The sequence below is a fragment of the Pundamilia nyererei genome, unplaced genomic scaffold (genome assembly GCF_000239375.1).
Source record: "Pundamilia nyererei isolate P.nyererei 1_Seehausen unplaced genomic scaffold, PunNye1.0 scaffold00112, whole genome shotgun sequence".
NCBI classification, from domain to species: Eukaryota; Metazoa; Chordata; class Actinopteri; order Cichliformes; family Cichlidae; genus Pundamilia; species Pundamilia nyererei.
In genome coordinates, this window is record NW_005187513.1 from 1,673,584 (window position 1) to 1,694,713 (window position 21,130).

General features: G+C 39.9%; 1 protein-coding gene across 1 annotated transcript in view; it reads left to right on the forward strand.

Moving 5' to 3' along the window:
- Window positions 1-19,710, forward strand: part of nedd4a (NEDD4 E3 ubiquitin protein ligase a) — a 29,737-nt gene extending 10,027 nt beyond the window's left edge. Inside the window, exons 2-25 of the mRNA XM_005741649.2 lie at window positions 1,012-1,062; window positions 1,455-1,516; window positions 1,695-1,797; window positions 3,374-3,537; window positions 3,636-3,750; window positions 5,614-5,775; window positions 5,940-6,023; window positions 7,147-7,266; window positions 7,441-7,707; window positions 7,911-7,988; window positions 10,003-10,057; window positions 10,153-10,211; window positions 10,285-10,350; window positions 10,724-10,953; window positions 12,201-12,322; window positions 14,039-14,109; window positions 14,210-14,305; window positions 14,407-14,480; window positions 14,569-14,629; window positions 14,725-14,784; window positions 14,880-14,987; window positions 15,104-15,200; window positions 15,350-15,422; window positions 16,942-19,710. Of these exons, the coding sequence (XP_005741706.1) occupies window positions 1,012-1,062; window positions 1,455-1,516; window positions 1,695-1,797; window positions 3,374-3,537; window positions 3,636-3,750; window positions 5,614-5,775; window positions 5,940-6,023; window positions 7,147-7,266; window positions 7,441-7,707; window positions 7,911-7,988; window positions 10,003-10,057; window positions 10,153-10,211; window positions 10,285-10,350; window positions 10,724-10,953; window positions 12,201-12,322; window positions 14,039-14,109; window positions 14,210-14,305; window positions 14,407-14,480; window positions 14,569-14,629; window positions 14,725-14,784; window positions 14,880-14,987; window positions 15,104-15,200; window positions 15,350-15,422; window positions 16,942-17,044 (2,481 nt within the window). The 3' untranslated portion in view covers window positions 17,045-19,710. The remainder of the gene's footprint in view (window positions 1-1,011; window positions 1,063-1,454; window positions 1,517-1,694; window positions 1,798-3,373; window positions 3,538-3,635; window positions 3,751-5,613; window positions 5,776-5,939; window positions 6,024-7,146; window positions 7,267-7,440; window positions 7,708-7,910; window positions 7,989-10,002; window positions 10,058-10,152; window positions 10,212-10,284; window positions 10,351-10,723; window positions 10,954-12,200; window positions 12,323-14,038; window positions 14,110-14,209; window positions 14,306-14,406; window positions 14,481-14,568; window positions 14,630-14,724; window positions 14,785-14,879; window positions 14,988-15,103; window positions 15,201-15,349; window positions 15,423-16,941) is intronic.
- The last annotated feature ends 1,420 nt before the right edge of the window (window positions 19,711-21,130 follow it).

The window sequence follows — 21,130 nt, forward strand, 5'->3', positions numbered from 1 at the left end:
TAGTTATTTATTTATTTTAATATATTAGTAAAAAAGTTTAATCACTAATCTAATCTCAGAGGTATTTTAATATATAAGTCCAACAATACAGCATGGGTTTTCTACATTGTAGGAAAAAAAATGCTGCGTTGCGTGTAAAGAAATAAATATGTAAATTTACAGTAAAAGTTCTGTTAGCTCTTTGCACAGTGCCCGCCCTGTGATTTTAAAACAAAACTAAAATTAATTGTCAGAATGTCCTTGTTTTGTTTTATGTTTTTTGTGTGTTTACTGTGAACTCACTGTAAAAATCATAGATTTCTATAGTAGATACTAAAAAAAAAAAAGTATGTCACTTAATGTCTTATCTGTTATATATCTTTGGTGTAGTATGAATGATCATGGATCTTTATCAATAGGAAAAGTTGTAAAACCTATGAAGACACAGTTAAGTCTAAAATTTATGCCCTTCTTCACATTTTTCAAAGCTGCCCAAATTGCTTCGCCAGATTGGAGTCTTTAGCGGGCCAATTCTGGCCCCCGGGCCTTATGCTTGACACACTTGCATTAAGACTGATTTTGGTCATGTGCAATGGAAAAAATCAGTCCCTGTTTTTTTGTGGGTAGATGATACTTGCTGGGCTGGATGTCAGTCTCTTTACCTACTACGTGCAGTTAAATGTTACTGTCACAGTTTTAAATGTGTAGCATATACAGTATATTCTGAGCTGATAATAAACCGATGATGTCTGGTGAAATTGGTGACAGACTAATTGTAAAAGCTGTGTGTATGTGCTTTGATATCAACTGTATAAATAAGAAAAAGAAACTGATTGTCAGGCAACTGATTTGGGTCCAGTGGGTCAGAAATTTGGAGCAGAAGAGCTGAGATGAGTTTTCTCAGGTTTAGCTAAACCTGCATTCTGGAACAGGGACTCTTAGACATCAGATTAACAGCCCGTCCTCTGTGTTTGTAGATGATGTTGTCACGGCTCTGATGTCCATGCGTTTCCCTCTTTCTCTCCCTTTCAGACACGTGATGACTTCCTGGGACAGGTGGATATCCCCTTAAATCAAATACCGGTGAGTGCTTGGCTGTAGAAAATTCATTGTAATACTGATGTCTCTAATCTAAGATCACAGTAGGCTGAATGTAATTTGGTTTTCACTGTGTGAGCTCTTAGCTTCAGTCCCACCTATGGCACCATTTAAATATAAACATGGACATCCTTATTCTACTGCCTGTTCCACATCAGTGTGCACAGTTTTGGAAATACAGTCTGTTGTGTTTATGTTATGCTGCTGCTTTTGTTTTGTTATAAATACAGCACCCACAAATTAGCCCTCACTGTGCACGGTCACTGTCATTTCACCCATTGGTATCTTAAAAGTGTTATGATCCTGAGCTGAACAGTAGATTTATTCATGCAGTGTGAAGAAATGAAAGATTTCCTTTTCTTATTTTGTTTTCTCAGACAGAAAATCCTAACAATGAAAGGCCATACACATTCAAGGATTTTCTGCTTCACCCACGAAGGTTGGCATGATTTCATGGTTATTTAATCTTTTGTCTTTCTCTGTTTTACATTCCATTTCCCATATATTGGCTCACTCATTTATTATTATTTTTTTAGCATTTTGGATATTTATTTCTTCCACTAAAAACAAAGAAAACAAAACAATTATTTACTTACGTTTTTGCCATTCCCACACAGTCACAAGTCCAGAGTTAAAGGTCATCTGCGTCTAAAAATGACCTACCTGCCAAAAAACCCAGGTTCAGAGGAGGAAACTGCAGATCAGACTGAGGACAACGATGTAAGTTTATGCTTAGTGTTACGAATGCTTTTGTGTTAGCAGTGCTTCCATTTGTTCAACATGAGTGTCAGGTCAGTTAGTAGTTGGTGCTGAATTTAAGTCCTTGCACTCGCTTTTAGAGCATCACACGAAAATGTTTGCATTAATTTGCATCTTTAATTGTAAGGAGTGAACCAGAATCTGTGTTTTTATTACTATTAATGTACATATGATATGACTAAGCTGCATAATTTCAAATTTATGCTATAGGTGTATCTGCTAGGAGGCTGAGGGGTGGCACTGCAGCCCGTCAGTATGTTTCAGCATGATGACAATCCCAAACACACTGTCAATGCAAAAAAAAAAAAAGCATACCTACACAAGAAGACACACAATGACACTTTCAGTCATGAATTTGCCTCCCCAGGGCTCAGACCCTCAACACTATAGAGGCAGTGTGGGATCATGCTGACAGACAACAGAACAAAAGACAGGCAACATCCAAAGAAGAGCTTTGAATGACTTTCAAGAACTACTCCTGAAGGCTACTTACAGAAATTATCCTAACTCTTGGCTAAGAGAGTTCAGGCTGTGTTGAAGAATAAAGGGGCAGGGTTATACAATTATTGACTTTCAGGCTCATTAAAATTGTACAAACTCTGTTTCTTTTATATTTGTACATTTCAATAAATCAGTGCACCAGTTTCCCATTTTTCTGAGCAAAAGATGAAGAAATGAGGGGTGATTTAAGACTTTTGAACAGTATTGTAAATTAACATTTAGATTAACTTAAATCTTAACACTGCGAAGTTATTAAACTGTTATGGCTCGTTTTGACAAGCTGGGTCACATTGAGATCCCAGCTATAACCTTGGCCTTGTCACCTGGTTTTCAGCGTTAGGTACAAAATAGCTTGTGGTTCATCGCCTTACTGACAGATCAAAGCACAAGTCAGAGTGTCAGGTGTATAAATCTCTTACATATACACACACGATACTGCACATCCATGATACTTTCTCTAAATCTCAGTCATTGTGAACTGTATTGTGTGTGTGCACCAACGTGATTTCCACCCTCATCTTTAGCCATGAATGGATGTACACACTCCCTTACTTTGTTTGCATATAAATTCACTGTTTGCACCACAAAAATTGGGAGTGGAATTTATAGAAAGGAAATGACAAAGCGTGAACGTGTGTGAAACTGAGACAGTCATCTGAGAAATGTAGGAAATAAGAATCCCGAATACAAAAAACTATTCAAAGAAAAGGGTAAAGTAGGCCTTCAAGGCCAAAGCAATCATCATGCATAGCTGCAGCTATTTGCATGCCACTCACAGTTACCAAGAACAGTAATAGTAAGGTACCAGATAAAGTTTAGTACACACAAAGTTATTTGCACTGAACTTTGTATATAGTAAATTGTACATATTAATATCAGTAGCTGTGTTTGTAAATGTGAAAAAGCTCTGTGAAAATGGCCGTTTAATTTTATTTTCCAGTAAGGCGAGACTTTTTTTTTTTATCTCCAGTTTTCCATATGTACAGCTTAGTTTAGTTCTTTAGCATTTCAAAATGATGTCCTCCTTGTTTAACAGCCTGGTTGGGAGCTTCTGGAGACACATGATATGTCAGGTCCCAGACAAAACCAGATCCTGCCTCCTCTTCCTCCTGGGTGGGAGGAGAGGCAAGATAATCTGGGAAGGATCTACTATGTTAATCATGAAACCAGAACCACACAATGGCAACGGCCCACCACGCAGTAAGATGGCTCCCATATCCTATAAAAAAATTTATTTAAAAAACCCTTTTGATGCATTTCATTAGTGAGAATCTAAGTGTCTGTCTCCCCCTGAACAGAGACGGCAATTTGGAAGTTCAACGAAGACAGAACAGTAATACGGATGCGGCGCATGTTTTCATAACACGCAGACAGATCTCAGAACATGAGGATAGCACGCAAGAGTCTCCAGAGGTAACTCTTTAATTTTTTGTTCCCTGTTTCCTTGTTATGTCCCAGGATTTCTGATAATGTTGATAAAATTAGAGAACAAGTTTCATGGTTTAACACTTGAGTCCAACCCTTTCATAATGCTGTTTTTGCTGCAAAAACTTCGAAACCCACCCAACTCTGCAGTACTTGCTTAGCACCAAACATCCATCATAAACGTGGTTAGCATCTAGCTGGTTAACACAGTAGCAAAGGAGTCTGCTGCTTGCCTCAGGATATAGTCTATAGCAGTCTGTTAGGAATAATCAGAAATATTGCTGATGCTGCCTTCTCAGTGATGTTCTGCTTGGAAATATATTTAGTACATAAATGTAGTCTTAGGCTCCTTTTGCCTTCAGAGCTGCCTTAATTTCTTTATTGTAAAGATTTAACAAGGTGCTGGAAGGATTCCTCTGAGATTTTAGTCCATGTCGACATGATAGCATCACACAGTTGCTGTGCATCTATGATGTGAATCTCTCGTTCCACCACATCCCAAAGATGCTCAATTGGATTGAGATGCGATGTGCTGAAGGCCATGTTATGACAGTGAACTTTCTGTCAGGTTCAAGAAACCCTTACTGAGATGATTTGAGTTTTTGGAGGATGGATACACCGTGGTCATAAAGGAATGAACATGGTGAGCAGCAATAGTTAGGGAAACTGTGGGGTTTAAATGGTGCTCATTTAGTTCCCAAGGGGCCCAAAGGTTTGCAAGAAAGCATCACCCACACCACCTCCAGTATTATATGAGGCAGAATGGATTCATGCTTTCATGTTGATGCCAAATTGTGACCGCCAAATTGTGACCCTGTGATGTGAATGTCGCAGCAGAAATCAAGAGTCTCTGGAGCAGGCAACATTTTCCCAATTTTCTATTGTCCAATCTGGTGAGCCTGTGTGAACTGTAGCCTCAGCTTCCTGTTCTTAGTTGACAGGAATGGCATCCGGTGGGGTTTACGGCTGCTGTCGCCCATCTGCTTTGAGGTTTGGAGCAGTTGTTTTGCATTCAGAGATGGTCTTCTCTTAAAATCCTAGTACATCAGCAGTTTCTCAAATATTAAGACCAGCCCGTCTAGCCCCAACAAGCATGCTGCATTCATAGTCAGTGAATTCACCTTTCCTCCCCATTCTGATGCTCAGATTGAACTCAGATGGACACTGTGCATTTTCAAAATCAGTGCAGGACATGATCTTAATTAATCCTTTTTAATAGTGATACAAACTGTTGCAGTGTTGCAAAGACATGCAATGGTACAATTAAGCTCAACTTTGACCTATGGAGGAAAATGGCAACAAAGGGCATTGCTCACGTGAGCAGGGCTAATCCAAAACAATATCAGTAGAAAGTTCAACAAGAGTAAAACACAGGGCATCTGGAAAGAACCATGAGGCACCTGAGAAGGATGCAGGATGTGGGTACCAGGAAAAACAAGAGAAGACTGTAAATACACAGGTGTGATTGAACACAGGTGAAACTGATGGGGGTGGAGCAAAGGGAGTCGGTGGAGAAAAGGACAAAGACAGGAAGTACTGATTAAGTAGCTCTTAAAAAAGATTATAGAGCCCAATTCATTTGATTTTTATGTATATATTAAGTTAATTCTACCATGTGCAGGCTTACAGGCTTGTAAAAAAAAAAAGGTTAACTGCACAGGGATGTTTTTAAAACCTGCTTTAAGGTTTATCAGTTTTAACACAGCCTAAGCAAAGCAGACGTCATGCGTCGGGCTCGTCTTCTCAATCCGCTGTATATTTAAACAAAGAAGTTCAGATCTTTGTCATACTACCTCTGACAGCCCTGCACTGCTGTTGCTTCATTGGAGTCTCCTCTCTGTCATCATGTAGAGCTGGGAGATCATTACAGAGGATGATTCCACCCAGTACCACAGTAGTAACCAGCTCAGATCACCTTCACCCCGCACCCCAGTGGAGTTCCACTCACTGTGCGATGAAATGAGGAGCGTTAACATCGCTGCCGCAGCTGGCGAGCAGCGCCCCTCCCAGATCGTGAGTTATGTTCTGTGTCGCTTGAGGTTTGACTTACTGAAAGCAGAGGGGGGGGAGTAGGCTCGTAATCATATAAATGTGAGCTGAGAGTGGGAGAGTGGTGGAAAATTTATGCACATTAATGGCCAAGTGGTCATCAGAGTCATCCTTCCGCTCTCCTGCAGGATCACAGCAGTAATTCAAGGCATTCCAGTCGCAGAGGAAGTGCCCAGACCTCAACAGGAGAGGAACATCCTGCTAATCCTGTGGTGAGTGTTTCGCTCTCTGTTGAAAATGTTCTTACATCTGAATGCTTCAGTCTTTATGAGTTCACTTTTCAATCATCTTAGACTGTCACAGTTCCAGTGGAGGGACATTTAAGGAATACAGCATTGCTAACTGCGTTATAGATTTCTATGTGGAATATTGCGTTTGCTAGAGTTTGTCTGTTTGCTAGATTCACAATTAATAATCTGTATCACGATTATTCCCACAGGTTAGTCATTTGACCACTTATACTATTTTTGTGCATACAAAAAACTTGTCACTCCAGATCAAATCTGAAATGCCTTCTCATGAATCGCTGCATCTTGTTTTCACTCTTTTGCTGAAAGCTCTGTTTGCTGATTTGTGTCTGTTGCTGTTGGTCCAGGTGTTGTTGTTTTTAGTCCACCGTGCTGTCTTTTATAGAAATTATTACCAGTCATGCTTTTGATTTGTTCATGTGCATTAGAAAGTTTAGAATTCGAGTTTCTATATTTTATTTTGAAAGTTCAGTCCTTTGTAATCAGCCCATCTTATCTTCCCTTAGTGTCACAAGCCTGAGTCACACAGGCCTAGAGAGCAGTCAGCAATCCCTGCCAGTCATGATTGATTTAGTAAATATGTTTATTGAGTTATCTTTTTCCTGTTTGTGTTTCTAGTTTCATTACTAGTGAGCAGTTGGTGAGTGTTTGCATATGTTTGGCATCTTCCATACAAATTGTGGACTACTCCAATCTGCTAGCAACCAAATCAATCACAAGAGGGTTTCTGACCCAGCACTACTAGTCCCTGACCTCTGTGTGAGGTAGCTGTCACAACAGTCCTGTTATTCAGCCAGTGAGTCTCTCATCCTGTGATGGGCCTCATCAATGTGGCATCTTGGACTGCAGTTGGTGGTCATAGGCTCTTCAGCCTCTGAGCTTGGAGTAATAAGGCTCCACACGAAGTAGTCAGACCACAACAGAACCTGGCCAACAAACTGGACAGGATACATTAATAATAATCCATTTGCATAGAGTGCCTTATAATGACTGTCTGTATGATTATGGCGGAAATTATATCATATGCCAAATTATTGTCCTTGAATTATCGTCTTGAGAATGTATTTACTTATTTTTAATTTGACAGCTGCTTCCAACCTCAACTGGGTTACCTCCAGGCTGGGAGGAAAAGCGAGATAGTAAAGGAAGACGCTACTTTATCAACCACAACAACCGAACCACTACATGGACACGACCTCTCGTGCAGGTACTTCAGCATTCATATCTTTTTATTCACATTCTGCATAGAAACCTTTGTTAAACCCCGGGGTTTTTTTTTTTATTAGATTAAAGCTCTAAAATAGCACTGTTCTGTCAATTTTCCCCTTCAGTGTGTCTGTTCTCGATTTAGAATCTCACTGGAGTCTTTTTATTTGTACAGAGAACTTCAGAGGCAGCACCAGCACCATCAGCACCATCAGCACCGTCAGCAGCAGCAGCAGCAGCAGCAGCTGCACAGAGTAGTGCAGGCTTATCACAAAGCCCTACACCATCCCAACCATCAGCAGCAACAGAGGAGTCTCCTCAGCACACTCCAAGCCCCGAGGCCACGCGAGAATCTGGCTTCCTGCCGCTCGGTTGGGAAGTTCGCAGTGCACCCAATGGAAGGCCGTTTTTCATCAACCACAATACCAAGACAACTACCTGGGTGAGAAGATAGCAGCCAAAGGCTTTGAATGCACCTGTGTGTCCAATTCAGAAAAACTAGACTGGGTTTCAGTTATTTAGTTGACTTTTTTTCTAATCTGTGCCACAAAGAAAGTGAATTTCCAAGCTGTAACTCACCACCATCTCTTGTGTGAGGATTTCCTCTCTGACTGAAACACACCCTGCTTGTTTTTCTCTGAACAGGAAGATCCCAGGATAAGGATTCCTGTACAAATGAGGAGGAGATCCTCGCTTGATCCTTCCGATCTTGGCCCTCTGCCGGTAAGTTCAGTAACAAGATGCAACACAGGCATCAACTTTTGAGGATTACCTATCAGGGGAAAAAGCCTGCTAGCCAAAACATTAAGACCACCATGCGTAGTGAAGTCCAGTCCACTTGCGCCACCAACGCATCTTTAAATCTTCAAAATAGGGGACTGAGACATTGGCAAAGGAAACCTTTAAAGTCCAGTGTTTTTCAAGGTTGCTGAGTCTCTCAGCATATCCCATAGTTTCCTTATCAGATTTGAGGTCAAGTCAACACTTTGTTCTGGAAATATTGAATGAAGAGGTCATATTTTGAAATTGTCATGTGACAGTTGCAGTTTTCCTGCTTAAACAGGCCACTGCAGGCCACATACACAGTGGGCTGTGTGGTCTAAAGAAATTCTTATTGAATTTTTTCTCAACATATGGCTATTTATAGGAAAAAGTATGTTGTGGAAAAAATTATACATTCAGAATGGGATGTTTAATACAAGTAAAATTTAATTTAAAAAAATTAAATGAGAAAAATAATCCCTAAAGACATTATAATATCTAAGGTAAAAGAATTTAAACACATGACCATTTCACAATACTTCCATAGAAATGTACATGTGTTAATCACTTAAAGCATGTGACAAAATGTGTTACATTAGCCATGCAGTGCATAAAATCAGACTCTCATTTCATTTTTAAAATAAATGTTTTGTTTTCTGAAACGATGAAAGAGCAGATTTCTTTTTAACTACCCAGAGCGCCAATCTGCATCCATCAGCTGCGTGCTTCACATACCTCTCCCAGTTAATACAAAGGTGCAAGAGAAAATAAGTGATTCATCAAACGGCCCATCTTCTTTCATTGTTCCGTGGCTCATCTTCATCCCACTGTAGGCTTTTTATATCAGTGGACAACACAGTAAGCTGTGACGCACTTTCTTTCTCTCGCAGCCCAAATTGAGGTTTTCATCAATTTCTACTACATTCGCTCTTCTGTAGGATCAGATCGCATGGATCCACCTTCCTCCCCTTATGCACAGCAGTTAACTTTGTGCACACTTGACCCTACACCATTTATCCTCTTAGACCACTGTTGTCAGCATCCGTCAGTTACCCGTCTATGAAAACATTTTGTGTCCAGCTCATTGGCTGCCCGTTTGCTTGCTGCCACTCCTTGGCATTTCCCAAATTTAACAAAATTATCAGTGTTATTTACTCCACCTGTCCACCTGCCAGTGTTTAAGGTTTTTTTTCTCTTCAAGTTTTAGCAAAAAGCACAGGTGGGACACTGCATCGCTACATTCTCAGAATATATTGTCCCAACTGTCCTTAACCATCTCAGTTGACATAAAGGTGATTCTTTTCTTCCACTTTTGTAAAAAGGCATCTCCTTTAGGCCTAGCGAGAAAATCGTCGTCTTCTTTATAAAGATGTTACTCCACCCATTGTTTAAGACCTGGTGGGTCAAGTTTATCCCAGGTCTTTGTTATAGTTTTAGGCAAGAAATATTTTTGCAAAAATGACTTTTTAACAACAACAACACCCTCTTTAATTGCTCCAAGGTACAGTACCATGACATCTACTGAAATTTCATAACCTGGCATCTTAGAGCTACACCTATATTCTCCTGAAATACTTGAATTTTACTTAATTTCCAAAATATGTGGGAGTTGTCATGACCACACTGTCTCCAGGATTGCTTGCTTTTAACATAAGGTGTAACAAAAATCAGATGTTTAGTCATTTCCTTGAGCTAGTTGATGTCTCCTCAGCTGTTTCTATGTTTATTTCGTTTCCCTGTTTTGTTTGAATGTAATTGGTATCATTGCGTTTCCGTTTCCTTGATATAATTTAGAGATAATTGTCCCGTTAATCTGTTTATGTGCTTCAAACTATCCATCACTGCATTTCCTTTTTGAGACTAATGGTGGTTTTACTGTTGTGGCTGAACACTATATGTGGTGCCCTGATTGGTTTGCTGATGTGATATTTAATCTGCCTGATTAATATAGATTTGATATTTTCTTCATTTCTAGCCTGGCTGGGAGGAGAGGGTCCACAGTGATGGCAGGGTCTTCTACATAGATCACAGTGCGTATGATGTGTTTAAGTCGAAAACATCTTTGATTAGTACATTAATCTGTTTTCTTGTTAATATATGCTTTTTGATATATTTTATTTCATAGACACAAAGAACACACAATGGGAAGATCCCAGATTGCAGAACGCTGCTATAACTGGACCAGTGAGTATGACTTTGAAAGTTGTTGTTGCTGTTGCTGTTGCTGTTGCTGACCTCCATCCTTTGGTGATTACAGGCAGTGCCTTACTCTAGAGACTACAAACAGAAGTATGACTACTTCAAGAAGAAGCTGAAGAAACCGGTGAGCATCCTCAAAAGCTCTTACTGATTGTAGAGATCGACCTGACACACTGTGATATTTTATACTTAGAAGTGTTTATTGAAGTGACACACATGTATGTTTCGGCACCCGGCTCCTCGACTTTCCAGTTGGTTGTCAGCACACACACTTCCCTCTGCTCTCCAGCTTTACTGTTTATAAAAGGCAGAAGCCTCATTAGACAGATCCCCACCACCTATCTCTCCAGCCTCCTTGGCATTGCCCCCTTGACCACTTTTCCCCTGCAGCTGACCCAGGGATACCACCTCCGCCACACTGATTTTCAACATAACTTCTTAAAGGTAACCGAAAACTCACCACTGTGCTTTTGTTTTGTTTGTTTTTTTAAATGTAGGCGGACATCCCAAACCGCTTTGAGATGAAGCTGAAACGAAATGCAGTGCTGGAGGACTCATACCGACGCATCCTCTCGGTCAAGAGGCCAGACCTGTTGAAGGCACGACTGTGGGTGGAGTTTGATGGAGAAAAAGGACTGGACTACGGTGGCGTGGCCAGGGAGTGGTTCTTCCTCATGTCCAAAGAGATGTTCAACCCGTACTACGGGCTATTCGAGTATTCCGCCACGTGAGTCTTTATTTTTGTATTCAGTTGTTGTTACTTGTAGTTTTCCCACTTTTGGAAATTTTTAAGCAATTATATGTTGCACGAGTGATGTGCATCCTCTACACTGACAGCTAAAATGTGGACAAAAAGATGTCAGTGCTTGTATTTACTTCAAATCCAGGACTTCTGTACAGTTCCCGAGATTGATATATTAAATCACTGCTAATTTCAATGTGTCTCTGTGAGGTAACGATGTTTGGGATGATGTATTTTTGTTTAAGGGGGCATATTTACAGGTCATTATGCTTTATTAACCTTCATTTTCACTGTAAATAGGAACTGGTTGAGTCCTGTAGCAGCATGAGTGAGTCAGGGGGAGTATGACAGATAAGAGGCTGACAGGAAGCTAGTGGGATAAGTGTAAAAAGGGGGGGCTGATGCATTCAAGGGAAAAGGAGAGGCTAATTTTAAAGCGGTGGGGAGATGTACTACGAATTTTGAGCAATGCGTAAACCTGGGGGTTTATGCAAAAAGCAGCCACAGGCATGGGAGTCTTCAGCCACTCCCAGATACACAAAATGACACAGAGCACGTTCACACCAAGGAACAACAGAGAAACACAGGAAGAAAAAAAAATAGAGCTGACACACACACACACAGAGGAATGAGGGAGAGGTGCTGCAGACATTTACACACAAAAGGCAATCGAAACTCTCTTTGGCTGTGAAAATGTGGGCTGAAAAAAGTTTCAATCAAAATCTCCAACCCTGGTGATACGAAGCACATCAAATAACTGTGGTATATGTTACAGCAAAGGCCTGGACCAGCTCTCTAAGGGCATTTTCACAGCTGTAGATCCTGGCTTGAATCAGCTGATGATTTTGCACAAGCTTTTCCCTGTGATTTGGCTTCTTTTCACGCAGAAAAATCCAGGTGAACCAAAATGTGTCACTACAAACCATGTGAGAATGTTCAGTCCGGCTATCTGGGCTAGGATCCACAAAAGTAGTAATTGTTCCTACTAACATTTGGTGCTGCGGCTTGTTGACCTGTGGGAAGATTGGTGGTTCAATGCCGTTTTCCACAACCTTTGGCAAGATACTGAACCTAAAGTTGTGAGAGTGTGAACATCAGGTTAAAAAATGCTATTGTATGAATGAATGACACTTGTAGACAGAAAGCTCTGAGTGTTCAAATTGAGTAGAAAATTCTATGCAAGTACTACTGCATTTACTAAAGACACTTTCCTGATCTGCCTTATGTTTTAGGGACAACTACACACTGCAGATTAACCCCAACTCAGGTTTATGCAACGAGGACCACCTGACCTACTTCAAGTTCATCGGTCGCGTGGCAGGCATGGCTGTGTTTCACGGCAAACTCCTCGATGGTGAGTGTCACATGGCTGCTGAAAATGGTCAGATATTTTAAGAGTTCTTCATGTAGCAGCAGGAAGTATTTTTATCTGAAGAAAGTGAAAAAATTACTTCACTGTCTTTCTTTGTGTGTTGTTGTCTGCGCTTTATTGTTTGCATTTTGGTAACTTTTCTGGGTGTTTGTGCATGGTTCTGGGTAGGAGCCCCTCCATTTGAGGCTGCTGGCTTTCTCAAGTTGTTTTTACCTCTAGCTGTAAAAGGCTGATGGGGTATTGTCGTCACCATACAATGGTCAATGGTCAATGGTCAACTTTATTGTCCCTAACGGGAAATTGATTCGCAGTATGTCAAAACGAACAACAAACATACAACCAACACATCACGTACACTCATTAAAAAAATACTATAATATAATATAAGCCTGATAAAACAACCTAGATTTTCCATCGAAAAAAGTGCAATGTGCAACACTTACAATTTAGTGTTGTTAATTAAGATAATAGCACTAGGTACAAACGACAATTTGTGTCGCTTTGTCTTCACTGCAGTCATTTTATAACGACGACCTGATGGAAGCAGTTGAAAATCGTTAAAGAGAGGATGATCTGAACACAACAGGACAGAAGTTCCCTTCCTCAGCACCTGCCTGTTATAAAACTCCACAAGCTGGACCTGAGACCTCCCTGAAATCTTGCCCGCCACTTTAACCAGATTATTAAGTCTGGTCTTATTATCCATGGACATACTACCCTACCAAGCAATGATACAGAAAGTTAAAACAGATTCAATAAAACTTTTATAAAAGAGAGTCATCATTTCAGATGAAACCTTAAAACCTCTCAACCTCCTTAAAAAATACAGTCTTTGTTGGGCCTTTTTCACTGTAACAGCAAGATGTGACTCAAAGGACAGGGTCTTATCAAGAACAACCCCCAAGTACTTGTAACTATCCACCATTTCAATGGCTGCACCATTTACCACTGTAAGCGCAGGATGAGGGGATGACTTCCTGAAATCAATACTAAACAGGTGGTTGGCGTGGACACCCGTGGCCTTGAAAATCCCATGTCGCCTTGAAAATCCCATGTCGCCTTGTTCTCAAGATAACTTGAGATGGGATTTTCAAATTCGTCAGATAGGGACATCTACTAAAATCTCAGACGAGTTCAAATCTCGGTGACCACGATGTCGAGGTTTCTCAGATCATCAGGGTCACGTCTCAACTTTTCTGAAAATCACCTAGGATTTTCACCAGGATTTTTTACCGTAGGTTCATCTTCAGGTTGAGAGGTCACACTGGTGCCACAAGTTTTTTATAATTTGAGAAAGCCAACAGAGGGGACACTCGAAACAGATGACACAGTGCACTCCAGAGTGGTCAGCTTTGCCAAAAAGCAAAGAATAAAAGAAAAAAGCTCTTTGTAACATACATACTTGATTTTTATTTCAGCTCGGTGGTAGAGTCTGTCCTCACTGCTCTCCTGTGCTCTGTTTCACCCACATTAACTCTCACTAACAGTATGCGTAACAGAGAGAGTAAAAGTAACAAGAGGAAGAGGAGCAGGAAAACACACTTACAATCAGCTGACTATAGTTAGCACGTGTGTTTGGAAATGTAAATGGAAGAGGGAGGCATGTTTGGTTTGATGGGAGCTGCTCTTGTTGCACCTTTTTAAAAACGTCACCAGTAAATATCTTTGTAAGTGTTTGCGTATTTGTTTACTTCACAGCTTTCTTCATTCGGCCCTTCTACAAGATGATGCTGGGGAAGCCAATCACCCTCCAGGACATGGAGTCTGTTGTGAGTATGACTGTAGTAATTATTGCATTGGTGTGATTCGGGATCTTGGATGTCATGTAGATCATTTTTAATTAAATGTCTTCTTTTCTTTTCTTTTCAGGACGGTGAATATTTCAACTCCCTGAAGTGGATTTTGGAGCACGACCCAACAGACTTGGACATGAGGTTCACTATAGATGAAGAGCTGTTTGGACAGGTCTGCTGAAAGTCCTTGTTTTTTGTCCCAACATTTAATTTGTGACGCGGCTTTGTGTCTCTCTGACTGATGCTTCATTTCTTACACCACCACCTGTTCAGACTCACCAGCATGACCTGAAACCCGATGGCTCAGAGATTGTCGTCACCAATGAAAACAAGGATGAATACATCCAGTAAGAAAAATGCTTTTACTTTGTTTTGTTTTTCTCAGTGTGTGTGTAAATGCAGTTTGATGCTGACATGCCGTTTTGTGATTAACAGCCTGGTGATTCAGTGGAGGTTTGTGAACAGAATACAGAAGCAGATGACTGCCTTCAAGGAGGTAAACAGTGGTTTTGTTTTTTTAAACTTGCTAAACACGGTACGGGTATTAAAGACACACAAAGGAATAAAAGTCTGGTATACTTTGTGTTTTAGGGCTTCTTTGAGTTGGTACCGCAAGATCTGATCAAGATCTTTGATGAGAATGAGCTCGAGGTGAGTTTTTAGCTGATCCAACTAGCAAAAAAACCCCAAAACTGTTTCTCAGAGATGGAAAATGTTCAGTGCATCTGCTTTGTTTTCCTCCACAGCTGCTCATGTGTGGTCTTGGAGATGTGGACGTGAACGACTGGAGAGCGAACACAAAGTATAAGAACGGCTACTGCTCCAACCACATGGTTATCCTGTGGTTTTGGAAGGTGAGACAAGTTTCCATACCTGTGGCTAATAATCTGCAGCTGGGGCAGGGACGTCTGTGCAGCAAAGCTTCATTGATATGTATTTTTTTCATGCTTTTTGTTTTGTTTTATTACAGGCGGTGCTGCTGATGGATGCAGAAAAGCGAATCCGGCTCTTACAGTTTGTGACGGGAACATCCAGGGTCCCGATGAATGGCTTTGCTGAACTCTATGGTGAGATTAGAATTATTCCCTCTCTAAATGAACGGGGGGTTTTTTTAAACTATTTGCCCTTGGGTTGATTTCTTTGTTTCTTGCAAATTAATTCCACTTGAACTCATGTTTGTTGTTGTCATCTGATTTTTAATGGTTTTATTTACCAGGCTCTAATGGACCGCAGCTCTTCACCATCGAGCTTTGGGGAACACGTGAAAAACTTCCCAGAGCCCACACATGGTAAGCATTTCACTGTGCTTTGCTCTTTTTTTTTTATTTCCTTCTTCTTCTTCTGTTTTTTTCTCCCTTTTATATTGGACACAGTTGTTTTTAACAAAGGATCATTTCAGATTTTATTGAAGGTTTTTGCCAACGTTTAAAAAGGATAAAAGCACATTTGTTTCTTCCTCTGCTCTTCTTGCGTTGGATCTAGCAGTGAAGCTTGTAGTATTAGCACAGTTGAGTTTAGCCATTTCAGCTTTGTTATATTTTTTACTGTTACCTTACAAGAATTACGTGATAGGTGGGAATCCCTAAAACAATTAATCATACTCCAGAAAAACACCTTCACCAATCACCGGCCCATCAATCTCCCCTGTAAAATTGGAAAGACACATGGAAAATCACACAAACAGCAGGGATCCACAAACCCAAAAAGACTGGATTTACTCAGATTTTCCCATGAGCCTCTCCCCAGGAAACTCATTCAACACAAATCCTGCACGAAGGCCCGGAGTTGTAACAGCACATATTCTAATAGTTGGTGTTCCTAACACATTACCTAGTCCATATAAGTATAGATATCAACATTATTTGGGGGGGTTTTCCCCCCCACTGAGATCTGATGTGTTTTCAATAAACACTGTGCCTTACAGAACATTTATAGAAAATGGCATTTTATCCATTTATTTATTTATAAATAATAATAATAAATAAATCCTTTCTCATAGATTTATTTTCTGGCTTCTCTTTGCAACCAGAGTCTCATCGCCCTACTGGCCTTTAGAAAGAGTGCCAGTTTAAAGCATTAGCATCACTTTGCTTTGCCCATGTTTTGTGTTGAAATTGAGCAGCTTGTTGAAAAGAGACTGGTATCAATCATCTATGTACCCACTGTAATGTGGCTGTTTAGTGAGGTGCTGTTATAAGCAAGCTTGTGTTGAAGTCAGACATGACACTCTAAGGTGTAGCCCATAGACCTGTTTGTCCACACATTTGGAACAACGCCTCCTGGTGACACTACAGAGCTACAACATGTAGATGACTGTCTGCGGAGATGTGTGAGCAGTGAGATTGTACCTGGGTTTCTGAAGAGCGGTGTACCCTGGATAACTGTCCTTTACTACTCTAATAATGACCACATTTTATAACTTCATGTTCTACTCAGCATGACCAGAAACTATTGATTAAGGCTGCAAAGTCATCAGGAAAGTGCTAGAAGTCGCAGAGCAGGAGAGCTGAAGGCAGTTTTTTCATAAACTTCTGCACAACCAGAAATCTCCATGCAGTCAGACGAGTCTTAGAAAGAATGCAGATTTAAGCACTGGCTTCACTTCCCAGACCAGAAATCTTCATCCATGTTTTGTGCTGCTTTCAAACTGCCTACTGTATCTCATAGGGCAGACTTGTGGAAGCCCACTAGTGGCGCATTACTGTCATTCTTAGTTTCACTGGCACATCACAGTGTTTACGCTCCTGCGTGTTCCCTTTTTGCCACTGCTTAAATTTTAACTCTTGTCTGTTCTTTTGCTTCTTAAAGCTTTAATCGGCTGGACCTTCCTCCGTACGAGTCCTTTGAGGAACTGAGGGAGAAGCTTAACATCGCTATAGAGAATGCACAAGGCTTCGACGGGGTGGATTAGTGCATACGTGGGAAATGAGCTGAACTGACATTGCTGTCATTGGAGTAAAGCAAAGCTGCGTGATGCCCCTGGGAAAAAATACAAAAACAACAACAACAAAAAAGCTGTGTATCAGACTCAGGTTTTAACCTGCCGGCTGTGAAGATGGAGAGCAACAAGACTCACATGAGTCCTCTGTCGGGGCCCAGCTGAAGAAAAGACATGAAATCTGGAGTGATGGAGGTGTTTTTACGTCACCCTGCGTGTTGTAAAGTTTACAAATCAGGTTATCCTAGTATTTAATTCTCTGATGCAAGTCGCTCAAAGGTGTATTCACTCTTATTTGTTCTGCAAAAATGCTCATATATTTAAATAACTTGATTCTGTGAAGCGATAAGAGTATCTGAATGTGAATAACAGCTGTACAGTTTATGATAAAAACCTACATTTTAAAAATGGACGTTTGATTTAGTTTTACTCACTTTTTGCCCAGCCACATGCATAAAGACAGATGTGTACACACATCCTTTCAGTCAGATTGTCCTCTCTTAATAACATCAGTGTTTGAAACTGTAAATACATAAACAAGTCTTTCCACTGCATCTTTAGACATGAATGGATGTAACCACTCTTTTTTTTGTTTTGGGGTTTTTTGGGGGTTTTGTTAATGAAACCACTGTTTGCACCTCAGGTTATTTAATTTGGCCATTTAAAAAAGGGTAGTTGTACCAAATTGTGAAACTGAGGAACTGATCAGAGATGGCAGGGGAAGAGCAGGATTATGTGATGAACCCATTTGTGGAATCAAAAGCTGCAAGAAAATCTGCATCAGAAGAAAGGTGAAAGTTCAGAGGAAGAAAAATCCTGGCCGAGTTCTAGAAACAAGAAAGCTCATCTGTTTGTACATTACACACTGCCTTAGTTATTAATAATAGTAGTAGGTGTTTAATGTTAGTAAGTCATTTCCACTTCATCAGGCCCCATTTTCTCTATAAAAACATGTGAATGAATAGTCTGAATTACGCCTGAGGTGCACACAAAACTCATTCTTTCTTTGTAGTAAACCGGAGTTCACGGCTTTTGTGCGTGCTTGTTTATACAGTCGTGTTCAGCTCATTTTGGGTCTTATGTTGTCACTTTATTACATGCAGGTCCTTCATGCTCGGTGTAAAAACTATTGCGCTCTAGCAAAGGCAAGAATTTAATGCTTAAAAAAAAAAAAGCCATGGTCGCCACTTAATTTGTCTCCATTGCTGTTAAACACTAATTGGGTGTTTCTGTTCAACAGTTTAAAATGTCCTTAAACAACAAAAAAGATTAAACTTTTTTTTTCATTTAGTTTCTTTTTATTTATTTTTTTACTTTTTTTCCATTCCAGTTTTTTTTTGAAGCACTGATGCAGTGTCCCAAATATATATATGTATAGACCTCAGAAGCATTTCTAGCAGAAAATGTGCAGGTTACGTAGGAATGTGAGCGACTGCCGTCAGTCAGTTTAGTGAATCATTGTGGTCGTGATGTGTAAAAACCCGGACCAGTAACAGACTAAATACGCTCTTGTCTGTGTGCAGATTTGGAGAAGTGACTGTCTGCAGTGTTGGACTGTGCTGATTTACTATGCAAATGTGACTGCATTTGTTTAAACTGCCACTCGGGAGTTGCTCGGTGTTGTCGAACAGGTCTCGATGCATCTCTACAGTCAGTATCTGTTCTTGTTCATTCGATAGCTCCTCGCGCTCAAGTTCAACACTGACTGTTTATAAAGCAGAAGAATAAATAAATGTACATTAACGTTAGAGCTCCTTAGCTTTGCATAAACGTTAGCAGACAGACTGACTTATACAGTTTTAATACGGCGTGTTAGATTTTATGCTTTGATTTTTGTCAGTGAATGACATTTTATTGTCTTCTACTCATCAAGGGTGTCTAATTGCAGCAAAGTGCTCTATTTTTAAGAGTGCAATTTACAAAAACATATATATATATTGTTGGTTGTTAAAATGTGTACAGATTGTTCTTTTCAAAATTAATTACTTGTAGTACCTTTTGTATGCAGTTACTTTGTGAGAAAGTAACTGTGCTTAAGCCGTACTTTGAACTTTTTCTGAACGGTAAGACACGTGTTTACATAACTGCCGTGTTTACAGGTCGGTGATGAAAGGAAAGAAAGTTGTGGGCTGGTTTTTGTCTCTGACGACAGTTTTATATACCTATTCTTTTATAAAGTGAAGCACTTTGTTAATATTGATGAGTCTTACTTCTGAAATCTTTGCCAATCTGTCGCCTGCATAAATCTCTCTTTAAAATCATTATCCGATGCTTTAAGCGCACATCTCTTCAGATGTTTACATGTGAGCATTGCTGAGAGCATTTTTTTTGCAGAGAAAAGCACATTCTCTCCTTTCAATGGTATTTAAATACCAATGCCTTTTATTTGTCATGTGTCATTGAATTCGCTGGTCTATGAAATGAATAGACATCCTGTTGCCTACTGAAGACTAATTAATACGTACTTCATTTCGGATATATCAAACTTTGTTATTATAACACCTGTAAGTGCATTAAATCATCGATGGTGTATGTAAAACATTTTAAAGGGCAGAACAAACTGTAGCTGTTAAATCCCAATGTGATGGCCTATAACACAGAATATAAATGTATTGGAAAAATAAAGACATGTAAAAACACTTATCCAGTCTCTCCTTCTTCTTCATTTTTATTATTACCTTATTTTGCTGTCCTTCTGATAGGGAGCCAGTAAGTTTTGAAAGATTCTTGAGATTCAAAATCAGACAAGTTTTAGTAGCAACTATGTTTTTTTTTTTAAGAGTACCAAATTTGTGGACCTCCACCTCTACAGATCCACAAAAGTGGCCAGGTCACACTAAATGCAAACTTAAGTATCCAAGTTTATTACCCTTTGAAAGTTGTTTTTTCCCCTCATGTTATATCTGTTAGAGGATTGATATATTTAGAATAGGCTCACAAAGTCTTTTGTTAAGTCTAATGCTACATTATGCATAACACAAGCATTTTGAAAGAAGTCAGCTTAGTTCAGTTAGCTTCAAAAGTTTGTAACCATGAAAAAGAGGATCAGAGGGAGCATCTAACTTTGACCTTGGCATGGCTCATACAAAAGGAATTCCCTTTTGTAAAGCATTATAATCATTTAAGTGAGGCTCAAATAGTGATTGGTACAAAATAAGTGATACTTCACATGGAAGAAAATGCTAGAGAAGTGAAGTTGAGTAAAGTAAGTGGTCCTAACATTGATCCCTGTGGGGCCCCACATTTGACAGCTACTAAGTGCTATCCCCTGACACCATGTTCTAGGCTGCCTAAAAGAAGTCTAGAGTATAAATTCAGTTCAATTTAATTTATATAGCGCCATATCACAACAACAGGTGCTTTATATTGTAAGGTAAAGACCCTATAATAATAATACAAAGAAAACAGAGAAGACCCCCAAAAGTCATATGACCCCCCTTTGAGTAAGTACTTTGGCGACAGTGGGAAGGAAAAAATCCCTTTTAACAGGAAGAGACCTCCAAAAGAACCAGGCTCAGACAGGGGAAGCTATCTGCCCCAACTGGTTGGGGGGTGAGGGGAGGAAGACAGGACAAAGACATGCTGTGGGAGAGAGCCAGAGCTTAATAGTAACTAATGATTAAATGCAGAGTGGTGTATAAACACATAGTGATTAAATGCTTTCAATAAGTCATGGAAAATTCCTGTCTCACATTCACTGTTATCAATAACATGATTGATTTATTTCAGAGATGAAGAGGTTACATACAAGTGGTTCTTTGTAGCAGTGTAAATATGTCTAAATTGGAAGTTACTGATTAATGTTAACTACAGGCCTTACAACAGAATGACAGTCCAGCCTCTTTATTGCCTTTTCTTCACAGCAGGGGATTAGTGTGTCATATTTACAGTGCAGATTGGTTGGCAAACTGAAGAAAAAAATCTAACTATGATCATAACTGAGGCCATATGTAACATGTCTGAAATGGAACAGCCTGGGCTTGAAACCACCCAGGGCCCTATACTGCACGTCTTCCCCTGACAACCGTGCTACATTTAAAGTCACTTAAACTACCTTTC